Source organism: Erythranthe guttata, chromosome 10 (assembly GCF_056151865.1).
Source record: "Erythranthe guttata isolate IM_541 chromosome 10, IM_541, whole genome shotgun sequence".
Classification (NCBI taxonomy): domain Eukaryota; kingdom Viridiplantae; phylum Streptophyta; class Magnoliopsida; order Lamiales; family Phrymaceae; genus Erythranthe; species Erythranthe guttata.
Window position 1 is genome coordinate 3,326,621 of NC_142542.1, and position 20,590 is coordinate 3,347,210.

The following is a 20,590-nucleotide window of genomic DNA, read 5'->3' on the forward strand; positions in this document are numbered from 1 at the left end:
ACGCACTCTAAATTGATTTTATAATACATTTGTCGATATTAATTTATGGACTTTTTTGATCGGCCCAAATGCATAGATCAGCAAAATATCACGAGGCAATATGGATATAAACAAGAAAAGGAGGGGTAAAATTGGGAGATCAAATAAACGCCTAAAACCCTAGCCATACCCAGTAGGTTTCATCAACCTTTATATAACCCAACCCAACATCGCCCCAAATATTTCTCATTCTATTTTCAATTTTGAGTTTACCTCTTTCAACTCTGCGTTCAATCATTCACAGTAATCCCCCTTCCTCTCCGTTTCTTTCTCTCTCACCAAAAACACACACACACACTAATGCGTTTATACATATGTATATATACAGTTGTAAACTTTAATATATGCATGAATTAATCCTTTATTGTTTGCGTTTTTGAGCAGAGATGAAGATAATCGCTGCTTACTTGCTCGCCGTTCTCGGAGGAAACCCTAGCCCTTCCGCTGAAGATCTGAAGCATATCCTCTCCTCTGGTATTTGCCTCTTTAATTTTACCTTTGTTTCCTCGAATATTTGTAGCGCATTCCTCTTTTTGTGTGTGTTTGTGTGTGTGTGTGTTGTGTGTGTGTTTGTGTGTGTGTGTGTGTGTGTGTGTGTGTTGTGTGTGTGTTTGTGTGTGTGTGTGTGTGTGTGTGTGAAGTGCCTGAGTTATATTTTTTTGTTAGATTTATGGATTCTTCCTTCTTTTTGTAATTATGGAACGTAGTTTATTTTGTTTATTTTATTTTATTTTTTTGGTAAGATGGTGAAAATTACGGCAATGAACTTGATGCTGATGCAGTTCATGAAATTGTAATAGGTGTTATGATACATGTTGCGAATGCTATTCGATTTTTTTCTAATATCGTGTCGCGTTATTTGTTTATTCGATAATCTAGTTACTGTTTGTCTCGTGGCGGCGCTTGAAATGGTTTAGTGTTTTTGATCGATTCGATGTCGGTTTCGAGTTAATTATTTATAACTGTGGATGTTCCGTTGATTTCTGAATGATTTCCTCGACTACCTTTCCTGCGAATATTTATACAGCATGGTGTTTTCTCTTTGCAGTGCTTGATTTTTTTCATGACAGTGATCCCTTTTGTTAGGGATGTATAATTTCTTTTCGAATATGGAATGCCTTCTATTTTGTTTATTTTTAATCGGTAGGATAGTGAAATTACGGCAATATGCTTGATGCCGATGTAGTAAATGAATTTGAATTAGGTTTTATGACATAAGTTGCGAATGCGGTTTGAATCTTCTAATAATGGTATCATATTAAAGGTTCGTTCGATAATCTAGTTGCTGTTTGTCTTATGGGCAACACTTGAAATCGTTAAGCCTTTGTTAAATATGCAATTATCTGATGCCAGTGTCGCTTCTTTGTTTACGCCTTGCACTTTGCTTTGATAGATTCAGCTAATTATTTGAAACTGTAGAATGTTACGTCGTTTTCCGAACGATTTCCTCGACTATGTTATTGTGAACATCCATTGGCACACATGGAATATTGATTATAGCTCAACTGTCTGGAATTCTCTCCTTTGAATTCATGTATTTAATTTGTTTATATATGGCTTGCAGTTGGAGCTGAAGCTGATGATGATATGATAGCGATTCTTCTGGCACAAGTTAAGGACAAAGATATCACTGAGCTCATTGCAGCTGGCCGCGAGAAGTTGGCAACTGTTCCTAGCGGTGGTGCCACCATTGCTGTTGCTGCATCTGCAGACTCTGGTGGTGCCGCTCCTGCTGCAGATGAACCCAAGAAAGAGGAGAAAGTTGAGGAGAATGAGGAATCCGACGATGTAAGTTTTTTCCCGTTTATCGTATATCAATATAACGATCAAGTCCATTTCTGGTCAAATCTGCGTTCTCTTCCAAGTGCTCCGTTTTTTTGGTTTTGCTAAATAAATGTTCCTGCATATGGGATTGGGAAATATTGTCGTTATCAAAATGTGTACTCGATGCTATCTATATATATATGCATTTAGGGGTATAAAGATATTTACTGTTTTATTTTCTTATCGACTTGTTTTCGTTGGTCGTAACTATTTGGTTTTCCACTTGGTGCAGGAAATGTGCTTCAGCCTCTTCGACTAGACGGTGCTTCTGTGAACTCTGCGGCTTACGTACATAATTCCCAGATAGACGCTCTAATTTCTGTGCTTTGACTAGTTACTATTTTCTGTTCATTTTGTTTCTTGTCATTGCGCTCTTAACTCAGTAGACGAAAGTTTTAGCGATTAAAGACGCATTTCGATGTAGCCACGATGGATAGTTGGTTTATATCTTTTTATCGGTATGTATAAAAGTTTTTGTTACTATGACTGTTAACGACAATCTTGAGAGACGAAGTTACTTTTTCGCCAGTTGATTCGGGATTGTTAAAATCGTTTATATTTGTCCTCAACCGGTGGTTGAAGTTTGATTCGTTCAAATACACTATTAGTCCTCGTTTGGTAGACTTGATTGACCTTGATAATACTAATCAAGGATTTTTTTATTCAATTTTTTTTATTTATACACATTCACGTGTATGTATGCATGTGATTGTGGTTAAATCAAAGGTGTAAAATTATCTCCCCACAAATATCTATATATGTATATGTACACATTTAATGTAATGTGTATAATATAGTGTTGTTTCACTATCAGTAGAGTGTGGTGCAGTCGTTATCTTGCTAACTATTTTGGACCCTCCCCTTAATTATGTTGATGTGGTTGCACACTCATAATTCACAAGGTCTTAATCAAGAATAAAATATATTTTAACTATTCTTGGGTTAGGATATTTTTTAGGCTGCAGATATTTGCAAGACGAAAATTACTAAGTGCAAGACCTTACTTCATGCAAGACCAAAATATAAATAAATTTACTAAGATCAAGACTGGAAATTACAAATATAACCCCAATAATAATTTAGATATTATTAATTTAAATTAAGTTAATTGCTATTGCAAGACCAAAAAAAAAAATACAAAAAAAAAGAATAAAAAAAAAAGAAAAAAGAGAGGGAACTCACTCACCCAACAAAACACCAACATCTTCTTCACCCTCATTTTACACATTTTTTTCCACAAAAAAATCTTCCATATTCTCCAAAACCCTTATCACATAAAACCCTCAAATCTTACTAAAACTTGAAAAGAAGGACATTATGGATACACAAGACATAAATATGGAGGATTCTAAGGTCGAAGAACACAAAGAGGTAATAAATATTGTACTTTGTGATCGTTTTTCTCGTTTTTCGCACCTCATTTCACGTACAAAAAATTCGACATGTACAGGTCGAAATATCCGCTTTATATCGACACTACAGTGTCGAAAATTTCAAAATAATTCGACATTCATTAACTGTCGAATTATATTGAAATTATCGACATTCTGGTGTCGATATTAAGCGGATTTTTCGACGCTAGTGTGTCGAATTATCACTGTTACAATTGTGTAACCAATTTTCCGATTTTTCTTGCAGAGTTTTGTACCTAGCGCGTGTAGTGGAGCTAATCTTCTTCTTCCAATCTTCCCTCCTCGTTTTTCAATTGTGAATTCAATTTCTTTTTTCTTTTTTTTTTTTATTAATTTTTCTTTTTTAAATTGGTCTTGCAAAAGGAAATCAATAAAATAATTTTTTTTTATTTGTATTTTATTAAGGTTATTATAGTCTTTTTATACTGAATTTAATAAAAAAAAATAATTTGGTCTTGCCCTAAGTAATTTTCGTCTTGCAAATAGTCGCTGCCTATTTTTTATCTGCTCATTCACTCTTTTCTCTGTGACAAGATGTGACAAATGAAACGATAACACATCTTCGTCTATGTATGCTTAGTGGGTCTACGGTTGAAATTCGCTCCAGTGTAATATATAATCACCCAATTTTAGTTACATCAATGTGATTTTTGGTGATTTTTCAATCAGGTTGAAATTCGCTCAGTGTAAATAAGCAGGTGTAACATATAATTACCCAATTTTAATTACATCAATGTGAGTTTAACATCACGTGTTGTTCCACTAAACTAAGTGACAACATGGTTAAAACGATGATTTTGTAGATACTACACACGATGAAATACAACAGGTGATCTTAAACCATGTTTTTACACATAATAACACACATACTCATATGTATATGTACTTAGTATATTGTTATTTACATAGATCTATAGTTTAATCACCCAATGTATTTCATCTAACCTTAAAAATAGACTTTAAAAGATCAAGAAAACAAATAGATGAAGACAGAGATAGTTGGACCACTGCCACTAAAAAAAAAAAAAAAAAAAAAAAAAAAAAACCAGAAATTTTATTATATAATCACTGCCAAAAGACTTAGAAAAAATGTCCATCACTTGCAAGAAAGTTATACTGCTTATTTATATATATATCATGTAGGGTAATCTTTTAGTACAAAGAGAAAATAATAATAAGCTTGTTATAAACAGAGTTATACAGCTTTTTCTGTTTATCAAGTCTGATGATATGGCGAAGTTACAGATATATTGATTGTAATTAGTTAATTGCAAAACAGACTAAGACTTAATTTTAGTAATTGCGTAGACAAAAAAGTATTGCCAAAAAATTAAATATAGTTCATTACTGACATATCTACCATAGCTGGCATGCAAAAATAAAATTAAAAATAAAATAAGAGGACTTCAATTACAGACCATTGATGTGATGTAAGAACACACAGTTGGCTTCATTTTTCATACTATTCTTTATAGTAAAAATAAGTGTGATTTAGAATTTTCTTTTGACAAAGAACTAACCGTTTACTCGGATTTGTCTCATTTTATATGTCGTTTTCTGTTGTCGCGTACATATTAAAAAATTCAATAAATGTATATAGGTTCTAGCAAAAAATATAGGAAATCACTAAAACATTATTGTAATTCATTATTTTTCAGTTAATTAATTAAGAGTAATAAATAATAAAATTAAAATAGTACATGAATTAAAATAATAAAATATTTAAATGCTCCACTTGACCTCAAATAAATTTATATCAATGGGTAAAAACATCCCAATGTCTTTCCTACGTATTTTTTTTACTTGAATACAATTTTGTTTTAATTTACAAAAACATTATTTCAACTCTGATCACTTGGTATGAAACAGTGAAATATATTTTATATTATAATAAGTTCAATAAGTATTTTAATAATATTAAAGTAAATATCTTTGATTAAAGATCTCCATCTATCATATTTCGGTAGTATCTTTAACAAAGTATAGAACAATATTTAATATTGATTTTCTTTCGAGTAATTTATATCTTGTATATTTTGTTGTTTTAAACTTGCTGCTGTTGTTATTTTTTATAATTAAGGTGGCGGTTATATGCAATTCCATTTTTTTATTAGTTCAAAACCTCCAACATAAAAATACTAATTTATCCTTAATGAAATTTAAAATCAAATAAAAAACACAAAACATTAAAAAAAAAAAATCATTTCCTTTGTGCAAGACCAAATAAAATACATAAATCCACAAACACATCTTCCTTCTTTCACGACTTAAAAATCTCCTCCTTCTTCTCCTTCTTCTTCACAAATCCACCAAGAAATCCTACACACCAAAATTATCAAATACATACCAAACATTCACGATGGAACCAGAAAACAATGATATGGTGGTTTATGAGGGTGGAGAACACAATGAAGTATGTTTTAAACCGTTTATTTTTGCTTTTGGGTCGTTTGTTTTTTGTTGGGAAAAAAAATCGACGATACAAAAAATCGGTCTGCAAATACCGATTTTTGTTACTAAAGTCGGTAACCACATTCCGATTATTTTAATAAAAATCGGTACTTAAAAACCGATTTTTGTAGTACAAATCGGCATGACAACACCAATTTATTTTTGTATTATCGGTATTGTCATGCCCACTTGTACTACAAAAATCGGGTTTTAAGTACCGATTTTATTACATGTGTTTTTTTAAGACCGTTTTCTGATACTTTCGTGCAGCAACCTAGGGAATTGATGGAGGATTATTCAAATGAATTATCTACGAATAAATATTTGTGACACGGAAAGCTCTACTCGATTGGGTTAAAGGAGTTGGTAGACGCCACCGAATGGTGATAAACATTTTCGTTTCAAAAATTTAAAAAATATCAATTAACCAAATATATAATGTATTATTTAAAAAACAAAATCCGAAAAATATCGGTATCCGAAAACCGATTTTGTACTCAATAATCGACATTAGAACGCCGATTTTGACTTGTTAAGTCGACATTGTGTCGCCGATTTGGTTAACAAAAATCGGCATTATAACGCCGATTTTCGTGTACACAAATCGGTCTGGGTAAACCGATTTGGGAAACCAACGAAAAAAAATCAATTTCAATCTCAATTTTTTTTTTCAAAATCGGCCAAAGCACTGCAACCCAACAAGAAATAAGCATAGATTAATGTTCATTCATACATATTTATCAAGAATCGATGCTCGATTAATGTTTTCGAATTTACAAATAAAAGTTTAGTAAAAAGGACATCAATGCTCGATTAATGTTTTCGAATTTACAAACAAAAGTTTAGTAAAAAAGACTTACTTGTTGGTGGTGGTGCGGTGGTGGTAATGGTGCGGTGGGTGGGTCGCTGGTCATCGCCGGTGCGGTGGAAGTCTCGTTGGTCGGCGTCGCGGCGGTCTGGCGGCAGTCTTGATATTTTCTTTATGTTTTTTTTTTTTTTTTTTTTTTTTTAATTTTTGGTCTTGAACAAATTAAAAATAGGATTTATTTGTATTTGAGTATTATTTGTGGATAAGGGTATATATGTCATCTTTGGTCCTCATGTAATAAAATTGATTAATTTACGAGTTTGATCTAATAAACTTCTTTAATTAAACGTAAATAAATTAAAATAATATTATGAAATCATGGTATAAGTACTTTATAATAAATCTAAAAAATAAAATGGAAACCCCAAATTGCCTTGGAGAGATATAAATTAGATTGTCCTCACATTGTGATGCTGATATATTGTCGTCTAAAGTGTATATAGTCTTCGCCACAAATATATGAATATCTCAATAATACTCTTAATAAAAAAAAAAAAAAAAAAGAATTAACTGGCACTAAAAAAAACATTGATAAATACCACAATTAGAGAAACAAATAAATACATCCCAAAAGAAAGTTTATGGGAGTCAATTTATGTTTGTTTATGCAAGAGTAGGGCCGGTTTTAAGTATAGGCGAGAAAAGCGATCGCCTAGAGCCCTCGGTTTAAAAAAAAATTAGGGATCCCGACATAATTTTTAGTACTCTTTATACAAGTGCCACAGTATTAAATGATATTTAAAATATATTAATAACAATTTGAATAACTACAACTATTTTAAAACTATGTTATTTCACTTTGTTTAAATATTTGTTTAAATTTTTATACCTATTTTAGATCAATTTTAATTAGTTAAATATTGTGTTCTTTTATCAAAGTCTTATCTAATCATGATTTTTTTTTTAAATTCCAGCAATTTTTCATTATTTAACGATCTACATTGCCTTTCTCTAATTTCAACGAGTTTCGACAATTTAAAAATACGATATTTTATTTAATTATATTTAAACAAATAGTACATATATTTACTTGTTCAATAATATTTCCATGAGTACTTTCAACAAAACTTCGAGGCTATGCTTCAAACCCCGTAGATTTTTTATTTTATCCTCCTAAATTCATCAATATTTTAGTCATATTAACTCCAAAAATATATAATTCCTAATAATTTTTTTGGTCTAGTTGTGTATGTTAAAATGAATTATTGTGAACTTTATACAATATAGCCTCGTTTTTACAAATTTTTAAAACTCGGCAATTTCTTAGGAACGGGCTTGTGCAATAGTTTGCTCTTGTGCAAGTATTCTTTATAATAAACATTAAAGGGAATTTTACAAATAAGCCCATAAATGGTACTTATTCATAAATGAGTCTAGACAATAAACTTTTCTATAAAAAAATCCACACATGGTTCAGAGGTTTGTAAAAGACTAAAATAGTCTATCACATTTTAATATGCTCTAATTTCATCCTTTAATTTAATCTAACCTCAATTTGATCTCAAATTTCACAAATTATTCAATTTTGACCCAAAACACAATTTTATGGGCAATTTCGTCCGTCAACACCGTTGACCGCCGGTCTCCGGCGTTGACATTTTTTTTCTTTTTGAATTTTTTTCTTTAACATATTTTTTTTACCACCGCTTAAACAGTAATATTGCTGTGGTTGACACTAATATTAACAATATTACTGTTAAGCACAGTAAAATTAACTATACTACAGTTTAACAAAATAATATTGATGTATTACTCTCTAGCACAGTATTATTAACACAACAAAACTCATTATTATTGTGTAATAGAGTAATATTAACATGTTGACCATTCAACAAAGGTAAACATAATAAAAAGCCAAAAAAAATAATATTATTGTGGTTGACAGTAATATTACTGTAAAAACTGTAATATTACCGTCTACCACAGTAATATTATTGTGTTTATGGTGATATTACAATAACATACATTAATATTATTACGTTACTCCATCAATAACTCAAATAAAACAAAAAACCCAAAAAAAAAATAATATTGATGTGGTTGACAGTTATATTATTGTGTTTACAGTTATTTTACTGTCAACGACAATATTATAATTACGTCGACTTGTCAATAAATCAAACGAAATAAAAAAATAACCAAAAAAATAATAATATTGTCGTTGACTCTAATTGTATAGTCAGCGGCAGTACAATTACATAAATGTATTGTCAACGGCAATACAATTACATTAATGTACTGTCAGTGACAGTATAATTACGTTAATTTACTGTCAGTGACAATATAATTACTGTTAATGAATGACAGTACAATTATGGTAAATGTTTAACGGCGGGCGTAAAAAAAAAACACTAAAAAATTTCAACGTCGGAGACCGGCGGCGGCGGAAAAAACAGACCAGAAAAAAAATTTGGTTGTGATTATTTATTTGTATTGGGCTGAATTGAGTTTATTGACGTGTCTTTTAATTTGAATTCGTCACACATATAATATATTCATGAATTAACTTTGAAATGTACATTTTCGGTATTCTATTGCTTTCTATTATTATAGCTACACACACGTTTTCCGAACATCACTTGCAGTGTCGGAGTCATGATTTAGGGTTATTCACATAAAATACCACAATTTTAGTTAGAAAATATGAAGCTTAATTAAAATATCATAAATTACAACATACTATATCTAAAATATAGTATAAAATCTAATTAAAATATACTTTTTTTTTCACAATTGGACTATAGATGAAGTGTAGATTGACTAGATAAGATGCATTAGGTGAGCTTAGAATATTAAATAGACAATATATGACAAATGTCACGAGGATAGTATTAAATATTAATTAGATCAAGTGTTCAAACGTGGATTTATATAAGAATAATAAAATCTAATGAAATCATCCATTGATCTTTATCTTTATATATAAAAGAAATAAACGTTTGGCAAACCTGAATGTCATTTTCGTAAATTTATTTTTCGAGATCTTTTTAATTGTAAAAACATAATCCGTTATTTTTGACAAAAATCGTGTGTGTTGGTAGTTAATCTTTTTTCTTTTGGTAATTTTCCATGGCCTATGCTATTACTGAAATTTAAATTTCACGACTAAATATTTTATTATTTCTTGTATTTAAATAATACTAAAAAATAGATGGTGGAAAATAATTAAAAATATAAAGAAGACCGACGAATGTATACATATAAAACCTTCACATTCTAAGCACGACTTGACTAGCTTGGGACAAATTAAAGTGGGGTCCTAATTAGTAGTTACAACTTACATCTCAATATTTATTTAATTTGCAATTCGATCCAAATTTCTTAATCTTATTTGAGAATCTAAAACTCATCTCAATTCATTAATTCTTAGTCTCAAGTTTTTTTTTTTTTTAGTAAAAAATAAAATTTATCAAGCATAGAAAGCCAATTCGTGAGGAAGATGTAATCCTTCAATACAGTTCAAGCTAACATTCGTGGCAATCATATGTGTCAACTGATTTTCGCTATGCTTAACAAAAAAAAAATCGCAACAATAAAAGTATTCGCTTCATTAAGCACTCCAAAATATAAGCACCACACGATGAAAGCGAACTTTCACTTACTATGGAAGTTATTCTCGGCTCTTATAAAAAAATCCGTTACGACTTTGATATGATTATATATATATATATATATATATATATATATATATATATATATATATATATATATATATATATATATATATATATATATATATATATATATATATATATATACTAGGGGTGGAGCTCCGCGCAAGGCGCCGAGCTGGTGCCCGATCGATTAAACCATACAACAATAAAATCATTACATTGCAGATAAAACAAAGAGAAAAATGGAAAAACAACAACAAGCAATGGTGAAGATCTTATTCCTTTATAGTCCATAGAAACAAATTTAGAGAAACTACAGATTCAGCATGAGCCTCAAGAAATGTAGTCTGCAGATAAGAAATTGTTATTTTGTACCGCTCTTCTTCAAATCTTACAAAATGCAACTATATATGCAAACTCTTTTCCAGATAACACAAAATATTTCTAAATATTATGTTTAGAGGAATGTATTAAAGCTTACAGTTTCTAGCAACGATGATGTAACACCTCCCTCCACCGATTCTCATATTTGCCTGAACAGGGGGGGCACCAAAGCCAATGGACGAATCATGAGGTCTGAAAAGAATTGAGGCAAAATATTTAAGTTCTCGTATAGGAAAATAATAAAATTCTGAGGATAGAAATTTACACCTCAAATAGTCAATGCTCCATAATCAGTTGCTACCATCATCGGCAATCATAGTTGTTTCCGTATAAAATCAAGGAAATATTCCCCAAAACAAATTAGAATGAACCTTTCATTACAAAAAGTTTGCTCCATCGAAGCCCGAAGAAAGAAAAAATGAATGCTAATATAAAACACTACACATTCTCTTGAGAAGATCTCGAAATTCCTTTTCAGCACATAGAAGAAAACAATAAAAAAAAAATTATTTTTTTCCGAAAAATCAGCCTCACGGAAATGAATCCCAAATCTCAAATCATAATTACTACTACCTTAAAATATATTTGTCACGATCTTGTTTCAATCAAAATTATCTACAAGTTGCACATAGCTGACCTATTCCAAAGCCCTTGAACAAGTTGTTATTTTCTTTAATTAAGAGAGAATAACTTAATTAAGAGAGAAGTTAAGAAGGCTGACAACACAAGTAAAAAAGTCACTCACAACTACACTAACTTATGTAGTAAATTAGTTACAAGTAAGTATACTAACAAATAATCATAAAATGACACAAATAAATAAATAAAACTGTCATACCTGATCATAAAAGTAACCATAGAGTTGTAAAATGTAAGGACATCGAAGATGGCTCTGTATTTCAACCTCACGAGTCTTGTCGAAGTTGATGTTCAACCTAGGAGTGTTTCAGCTGGCTTTACTGCCACAATGTGTTTATTGTGCTCTTAAAAAGGAAATTACATTTTAGCTTCCATTTATTGAACAAATATCAAACAATCATTAATCAGGAGAAGCAAATTCCGATAGGAGCCCATATAAAAACAACAAAATAATTGACCCCGAATCAAAAACCAATAAAAACCCCGTCAATATTGACCACCAAAAACATAGGGATGAAATTGAAAATATCAACCGAATTAAAATGCTAAATATAGTGGAAAAAATACAATCCCACAAAGGACAGATTCTAATGTAGAGGAATTGGAAAGGGAAATTTTGGGGAGCGGTGGAAAGCGCCACGCACAGACGACGGCCCCGGGTGAGGAACGACGGGCAGATTCTCACCTGAAGCGGCGAGCTCTTTTCGGTCGGAGATCGGCGGGGTGGTATGGAAGCTTTAAGAGAGAGGCGTTCGCGGCTTCGTCGGTGGGAGGTGTTGGGTGCGTCGTTTCTCTAGACGAGAAGGCTGGGCGAAAGAAGGGGGGGTGGAGAGAGAAAAAATAATAAAAAAATATGGTGCGGACGTCATGTTGCGTCACAAACCGACTATGGGCCCCCACAACTGAGTACCGTCCACAATTTAAGAAAGTGGAAAAGGAAAATTGGGCCAGTTACTTTTGGACATAAAATACACAAAACGACGTCGTTTTAGTATTAAATGGGCCAAAAAAAAAGAGAAAAAAAAAGGCCCAGAAGCTGGAGAAGCCATACATTCTTATATAGAGTAATATATAATATATATATATATATATATATATAATTTCATTTAACCCTTTTTTTGTCCTTCATGTACCTCAGAAGTACTAATACTATGGTGGTGTTTGCAAATAATTATGTAAAAGCAGAAGTTAGTGATTGTGATTTAAGTTAGTTTTAAGTGTTTATTTTGTAAAAGTTGGGGGTGTTTGCAAATATTACAGAAAATGAACTTAAATAGAAAAAACAGGGTTATGAGTGCTTTTAAAAAAATAGCTTAAAGCAGATTATTTTAAGAGAAGCAAAAGCAAAAGTTGATTTTGCAAACACCTGAAAACAGATTATGAGCAAAAGAAACCGCATAATCACTTTTAAAAAGCATTCGCAAACACCACTTACATCATTTACTTAATCTCTAAATCATCATTACACCTTAAATTATAGTGATTTAGTTTAGTCTCCCACCCTGGTCAAACTCTATATCACCATATCCCTAAATCCTATATTTTTAGCAAATTTTTTGGTGAAGAAATTTTCATCTCCCACCCGTCCACCATTTTACCAGTTTTTCCACCAAATCCTATTTTTTCTATCAAATATAGAAGTGAAGATAGGATTTGGTGTAATTAACACCATTTTATAATTAGCATATACAATGAAAGTCGTGTCCCTTATTATAATTTGACAAAAAGAAATGTAATATAATTGTTTTACATACAAAAGAGCAAATTATTTTGCTGTAATATTGATTTTCTTATATTTCTTCCTTACAAAAAATATTTTCAGAAAAAAAATTTTTATTTAATGTGTTTAAAGACGTTTTTCCCAAGTGAAAATCGCTGAGGAAATGATTTACACACTCCTTTTCTTTTCCATTATAAATTATAAACAAGTTGGTCAATTTAAACCAGCCATTATAAAAAAGACTAATTGGAAAAGGAATTGAATGGGACCATCAACTTATTTATTATGTCGAATTAAATTGAGAAAATAAACTAAAAAACGAAAAAGAAAAAGAAGACACTGAATCAATCAATTCAAGTTGATTAAGTCAAAATAGACTGCTTACTTGGTCAATATTTTGACAGTATTAGTCAACTCTATGATTTCCTCCGTCTTTTAATTTTATAATAAAAGTTACTCCCTCCGTCCAAAAGGATGTTAATGCAACTCTACAAATTATCAGGAGATGAATGTAATTGTGCAAAAGTAAAGGGATTTTTTCGTAAATAGATCCTACAATTATTGTGAAAATTCCCAAAATATCCATCATTTAACTTGGTCTACATTTACTATCCATCAACCCATGATTGTTAAAGCTGCAAATCGAGTTGAAAATTATTTTATCAAATATACAATCTTAAATCATAATAAATTGTAAATCGTGAAGATTAAATATTTTATTCAAACACTATAAATATAATTTATAATATATATGCATATTTAACAGTAGGGGTCTTTACAAATAAGCACATCAATGGATATTTATTCATAAATAGATTCAGACAAAAAACTCCTTTACCAATAAGTCCATACATGATTCAGATTTTTGTAAAGGACTAAAATAATCCCTCATACTTTAACATGCTCCAATTTCATCCTTAACTTTATTTAAGATGACCCCAAATTTCACAAGTTATTCAATTTTGACCCAAAACTTTTTTTTTTCAAAAACTTTTTTGTTCCCGCCGGATTCCGGCGTTGACTTTTCAATTTTTTTTATTAATTTTTTTTTTCTTACGGACTTTTCCGCCGGTTTCCGGCGTTGACAGGCGGTCAACGCCGGTCTCCAGCGTTGATTTTTTCGAAACTTTTTTTTTCTTTCTTTCTGTAACTTTTTTTTTCCGTTTAAACAACAATATTGCTGTGATTGACAGTAATATTAACTATATTACTGTTAAACACAGTCAAATTAAACTAAACTACGGTTTAACACAGTAATATTGCTATATTAATCTCTAACACAGTAATATTAACACAACAAAACTCATTATTATTGTGTAATAGAGTAATATTACTATGTTGACCGTTCAACAAATGTAAACATAATAACAAACGAAAAGAATTAATACTACTGTCACTGATAGTAATATTACTATAACAACAGTAATATTACCGTCAACCACAGTAATATTACAATAATAGACAGTAATATTATTATGTTTCTCCGTGAATAACTCAAACAAACAAAAAATCCAAACAAAATAATAATATTGATGTGGTTGACAGCAATATTACTATAACAACAGTAATATTACCGTCAACCACAGTAATATTATTGTGTTTACAGTAATATTACAATAATAAACAATAATATTATTACGTTACTCCGTGAATAACTCAAACAAAACAAAAAACCCAAAAAAATAATAATATTGATGTTGTTGACAGTAATATTATTGTGTTTACAGTTATTTTATTGTCAACGACAGTAATATAATTACGTTGACTTGTCAACAAATCAAACAAAAAAAAAACAAAAAAAAATAATATTACATTAATTTACTGTCAACGGCAGCACAATTAAATAAATGTATTGTCAGCGACAGTACAATTACGTTAATTTACTGTCATTGACAGTATATTTTCGTTAATTTATTGTCAGTGACGGCACAATTACGGTAAACGTTTTGCGGCGGACGTAAAAAAAACACAAAAAAAAACTTAAAAAAACAATAAAAAAAAGTCAACGCCGGAGATCGGCGGCAAAAAAAAATTGAAAAAAAAAATTTGGGTCAAATTGAATAATTTGTGAAATTTGGTGTCAAATTGAGATTAAATTAAGTTAAATGATGAAATTGGAGCATATTAAAGTATGCTCCAAAAAAAAGTCAAAATTGAATTTTTGTGGTCAAAATTGGATTTTTGTGGACAAAATTGAGTAAATTGGGGTTACAATTAAGAATTGAGTATAAATGGTTGATGGTAATATTGGGATATACATGAGTGTTACCTTTATTTATAATAAATATTAAAATGATGAGCTTATTGGTGAAAGAGATATAACCCCTAAACCTATAATAATAAACATGATTGGGTGGGAACTTATGCACAAAAACCCCTTAATAGTATACCGACTTAAATTGATGTCATATAGTAAAATTTTCTATTCCAAATTCATCTACTTTTAGTGAAATGTCATAAATATAAGAATTTAGTAAATTTTGAATCGTAGAAATTGATGTATCTATGTGATTGATATTATACCTTTACCTTCTTTAAGATTTGATTTCATATAGTTAATCTTCGAAAATTAATCGATGAATCGATTTTCTTGAACAGAGAGTCATCTTAATAAACTAACATGGAGATTTTTGTTATATTAAATTGTTATACAATTCTTTTTATACTTGAATAAAGCTTTCGGGATAAAGTTAATATACTGAAGGTCTCGTTTGGCTGCCAAGATAAGTCATGATTAACTAAATAGTTGAACTTAATTTGATGTTTGGTATCCCAATAAATTGCTCGGTCGTTCCGCCAAAATTATATAATCATGGTTTATCTTGTTTTATCTTGGCTTATCTTGCCTTTTAGTGAATTTTTTTTATTGGACGTCGCGAGCTATGATAAAATAATTGAGTTTCATTAATATATTTTATCTTATTTTGACTAATCTTATCTTGTCAACCAAATGGAGCTGATTGGTGTATTTGATAGTAATATTAAGTAAAATAAACTTAAGTACATCAAACAACATAAGACAAAAAACATAAGAAAAATAATTGATTTTATAGTAATCAAATAGTGGTTAAATGGAAGCACTCTAGCAATCAGTGTGGTGGTTCATAGTTGCAAATTTGTTTATTTATTTTTGGGTTGGTATTCATTAAATAAATCAAGCTGCGGTGATAATGTTAGATATTGTTTAGTTATTTAAGTATGAACACACACACAAATACATTTCAAATCAATAATTTATATTTGATACTTAAGAATATAATTAACAAAAAGTTGTTAAATAACTAAACTATTGCACTTTCTCGTTTGCACCCTCACGAGATTATAATTTATTGGACAAATTTGACTTGAAAAAACGTTGCCAATGGGAAACATACAGTATGCATCCCTTGTGTTTGCACCGATTTTGTATTTGGTTCTTTATATTTACAAAAAAACACATTTCGTTCCTCATATTTTAAAAATTAAACAATTTTAGTCATTTACGTGAATTTTCCGTTAGTACTAATGAAATCAAGTGTGTGTTCATTATTGCCTTAACTGACGAACTATAAGGGACTAAATGTGTTTTTTTATGAACATGGAGGACCAAATGTGGAATCACGAGGGGTGAAAATTGTAATTATTCCGGATTTGAATTCAAAGCATTCATTGGACCAGTAAAAACGCGCGTGCTAAGACTTCCAAATTGTCGCGAGTGAGAGGAAACAATAATAAATAAGATGATACATACAGGTAGGCTCACCGGGAAAATCCACTAATGCATACAAAACCCCTCATCATCCCGTCTTCACTTTCTCTCTCTAAAACTCACTGAATCTGCTTCCATTTTTATTTTTTTTACCGAACTTCTGATTCTCCAATGGAGGTCGAGTCTCACATCCTCTCCAATTTCGATCTCAAAAATTCCCTCAGTGCTACCGCCTTTTCGTTTTCCGAAATATCCGGATCTTCAGAGGAGGCTCCGCCGCTGCCGAAAGAGACTGATCAAACGGCGCGTAAATTGAACGACGCCGCTGCTCCTCCGGCGAGATGCACGTCCACTGCGGCGATGAAACTTCAGAAGGTTTATCGGAGCTATCGTACTCGGCGCATGTTAGCCGACACCGCCGTGGTGGCTGAAGAACTCTGGTAATTAATTTTTTCTTGCCATTTTTTTTTTATGTTTAATGACGACAAAATCACGATTTTTTGTTTACATTATCTTTTTTGATGCACTTAATTTTACCGATTCACAAACATGCAGGAAATATTTAATTAGGAAAAGTGTAATTAATTGTTTTTGCCTTTATTATAATCTCCTCTCTCTGTTAATTTTGGTGATTTTTGTTTTTACTGGTGAATTATTGGAGGTGGCAAGCGCTAGATTTTGCTCGTCTAAATCACAGTACAATCTCGTTTTTCAACTACTCGAAGCCGGAATCAGCTGCTTCGCGGTGGAACCGTGTCCGATTGAATGCTTCTAAGGTAAAACCCACAAATTCAAGTTTATACCAATAATTACACAATAAAGTGAAATTGAGTTGTATTGGCTGATTGTGTTTATTTTATTAAAAAAATTAAAATTAAAAATATTATGTGGACAGGTGGGCAAGGGCCTGTCTAAAGATGCCAAGGCACAAAAGTTGGCTTTCCAACACTGGATTGAAGCTGTAAGAAATTGCATATCTTTATTACTTTTGATTATTAGTTGTTGGAAATTGGGCATTTGATTATTGTAATATACTTAATTTTTGAGATGTATTTTAAATTTTTAATTACCATGTTTGTTTGCTGGGAATTTGAAATCGGACTGTAGATCGACCCGAGGCACCGTTACGGGCACAGCTTACATCTTTATTACGAGGAGTGGTGTCAAGCCAGTTCCGGTCAACCCTTCTTCTACTGGTCAGAATCATATTTTTTTCCCTACTATTGTGCTTTGAACCAGTTTCTTGAGGTGGTCAAACATGTTGACTATGTCGAATCAATAGAGAGTCGTCGTCCATCATTTTGGTCAAATATGTTGACTATTTCGAATCACTCGGCACGAGCATTTGAAAAAAAATTAAAAAATCGTACACTAATAAGATTAGATAAGTGCTAAGTTTGTAGCTCATTTGAAAGAATTAAGAGGAAGTGATTGGTGATTTTTTTTTAATTAATTTACAATTTGCTGTAATGATTTAGATCTTGTTGGAGAAAATTTTGTAATTAATTAACAATTTGCTGTAATGTGAAGCTAGAAAACAAATTAAGACTTCGGGACTAAATTTTTTGCAGGCTGGATCTTGGAGATGGCAAAGAGGTTGATCTCAAAGAGTGCCCGAGGGCAAAGCTTCGTAAACAATGCATCAAGTATCTTGGACCAGTATGTATCGATACAACTTCCATTATATAGTGGTACAATTGTTCGATTCTATTTTGAAATGGAGTATATAATTGATTTTTATTTTTCATATTTGATCTTGTCAGAAAGAGAGAGAACACTACGAATTTGTGGTTGTTGGCGGCAAAATTTTGCGTAAATTAACCGGGGAACCTCTTGATACAAACAAAGGATCAGCTGGATCGAAATGGATTTTTGTCATGAGCACTTCTAACAGACTCTACAGTGGGGAGGTATGAAGCTCTTTTTTCGATTAAGTAGAAATAATACATACGTGTTTGATGTATCTATATATCTCTTTCTATCTCCTATTTCCCAAAAAAATGATTCTTTGAAAAACCGTACTTCTAATTTACCCGCAGAAAAAGAAAGGATTGTTCCATCATTCCAGCTTTCTTGCCGGAGGGGCTACTCTAGCTGCTGGAAGGCTCGTAGCAGATGACGGAGTGCTTAAGGTACTGTCGATGATATTACCATTATTTATTTATTTTTTTTTCATTTAAATTTTATGATTTCGTTACGAAAGAATTTTAGAATTGTCTGTTGATTTTTTACTTGATGCGATTTGTATGTTTTTTTCCAGTCTATCTCTGCCTATAGTGGACACTATAAGCCAACTGATGACAGTCTTGACACCTTCAAATTATTTCTACAAGAAAATGGAGTCAACCTCGATCAAGTTGAGGTATGCCTTTAAGTTCGGGTTACTGCTTTTACTGATTTCCATATTTCCGATTTTCTTGTTTGGAAAGGACTTGGAATACATATTAGATCCTGATTTTAGAAAATTACACTTATAATATCAATAATATTACTAAAGAAGTTAGAGATTCCACATTCCAATTCGATTTATTTATTTATTTTGGAACTAGTTTTCTCATTCCAATTTCCGATCTTTGTTTTTTTAGAACGGATTTGGAATTAGTTTTTCACTTCCAAAAAGAAGGGGAATTTTTCCAAAAGTGCTAATTCCGATCCGATTCGTTCGATTTCCGCCACTAGTGAAAATGCATGAATTGTTAGTCCATGATTTTTTTCTTCCGCATGTTTGCTTGTTTTTTTTTATTTTTTTTATTTTTCTCTTTTAATCATGTGTATTGACTGTTTGTTTTTTATTTTCCAGATACAAAAGGCGAAAGACGACTACGACAACAGCGAAAGCGGGAACTTGTCAGTAGAAGAGGCAATCTCCGAAGTTTCCCCCCTACCAGATTCGATTCCAAATGAAGAAGAAGCAGATAGCCATCTTCTAGAAGCTTCCAAACCCGCAACTAAAATCGAGTACAGAAGAACTCTCTCCGGTGGTCTCCAAAGCCCTAAATCAGACGTTCCGAAAACGTCCATACTGCAAAGAATCAACTCAAAGAAGGCCGCAAAATCATACCAATTGGGCGATCAACTTTCGTCTAAATGGTCAACAGGTGCAGGCCCAAGAATCGGTTGTATAGCAGACTACCCACTGGAATTGAGGTTTCAGGCACTGGAATTTACTAATCTCTCCCCACGATCATTTCTTCGTCCGCCATTGTTTACTCCTAGGAAACTTGCTGCTCTTGTGTCGCCCTCTTCTCATCCATCAAATGTGGGCAATTATGACGACACAGAAGCTCACGATCTTTAAAATATGCGATTTCTGCAGTTTAGTGAGAGGTAATTATTGGCTAGTGGTTGCTTTGGATGAATACAAAAAAATTCAAACACCATATTGTTTAAAAATTGCATTGAAGTTTGTTATGTTGAGCGTTGAATTATATGAGACTTGATTTTTTAGAATTTAATAAAATCGAGGTTGTTTCTTGTTGAATTGCTTTTCTAATCTGAGTAGCTTATGATTGCAGGCAATTGAGTTTCTTTCTTGTTTACTTTTTTTTATTTTTTTTATTTAACATATTTGAAATACTATATATGAAAAATAAAACTAGCCCTATGAATGCAGTAAAATACTTTAGGTGTCCATTGTTTAAATCAATTCTAGCAATCTATTGTTGTTGATGTGCATAATAGAGATATACATCTGGAATATTAAATTGTGTAAATTGTTTATGATTTAAGTTAGTTTTGCCAATGTTCTGTTATCATTCAGTACATAAAGAAATGATTTAAGCTGGTCCAGTAAGAGCATCTCCAATGGAGAGCCCCTCCCTCTCCCCCTCCCCCGACCTCTACCTACGTTGTTTCCAACCGATCGATCTTTTATTATTTTTTTTGAAACCCCCACTCTCATCGTAATAATAATAATAATAAGGGATTTTTATGCAAAAGTCCCCAACCAAG

At 31.4% G+C, this 20,590-nt stretch overlaps 2 protein-coding genes and 1 long non-coding RNA gene across 5 annotated transcripts; 2 read left to right on the plus strand and 1 right to left on the minus strand.

Annotated features, from left to right (window-relative positions):
• Positions 1–177: 177 nt before the first annotated feature.
• Positions 178–2,396, plus strand: LOC105960465 (large ribosomal subunit protein P2). Of its 2 annotated transcripts, none has more exons than XM_012984640.2 (4): positions 178–282; positions 421–513; positions 1,604–1,827; positions 2,096–2,396. In XM_012984640.2, the coding sequence occupies exons 2-4, from the start codon at positions 426–428 to the stop codon at positions 2,120–2,122; spliced, it is 339 nt and encodes a 112-aa protein (XP_012840094.2). In that variant the 5' UTR covers positions 178–282; positions 421–425; the 3' UTR covers positions 2,123–2,396. The 2 variants fall into 2 exon arrangements, with proteins under 2 accessions (XP_012840094.2, XP_012840095.2); XM_012984641.2 differs by having other exon boundaries at positions 424–513.
• Positions 2,397–10,451: 8,055 nt separating this feature from the next.
• Positions 10,452–12,189, minus strand: LOC148767294 (uncharacterized). 2 transcript variants are annotated; one of them, XR_016033824.1, is made up of 3 exons: positions 11,917–12,189; positions 11,431–11,527; positions 10,452–10,784 (listed from the first exon to the last, which is right to left on the minus strand). It is a non-coding gene; the product is annotated as an uncharacterized LOC148767294 (long non-coding RNA). The 2 variants fall into 2 exon arrangements; XR_016033823.1 differs by lacking the exon at positions 11,917–12,189 and having other exon boundaries at positions 11,431–11,878.
• A 4,419-nt stretch (positions 12,190–16,608) lies between these two features.
• Positions 16,609–20,120, plus strand: LOC105960489 (IQ domain-containing protein IQM3). Its single transcript, XM_012984677.2, has 9 exons — positions 16,609–17,079; positions 17,301–17,415; positions 17,535–17,600; positions 17,747–17,835; positions 18,211–18,298; positions 18,403–18,549; positions 18,679–18,771; positions 18,900–19,001; positions 19,440–20,120. The coding sequence occupies exons 1-9, from the start codon at positions 16,811–16,813 to the stop codon at positions 19,935–19,937; spliced, it is 1,467 nt and encodes a 488-aa protein (XP_012840131.1). The 5' UTR covers positions 16,609–16,810; the 3' UTR covers positions 19,938–20,120.
• The last annotated feature ends 470 nt before the right edge of the window (positions 20,121–20,590 follow it).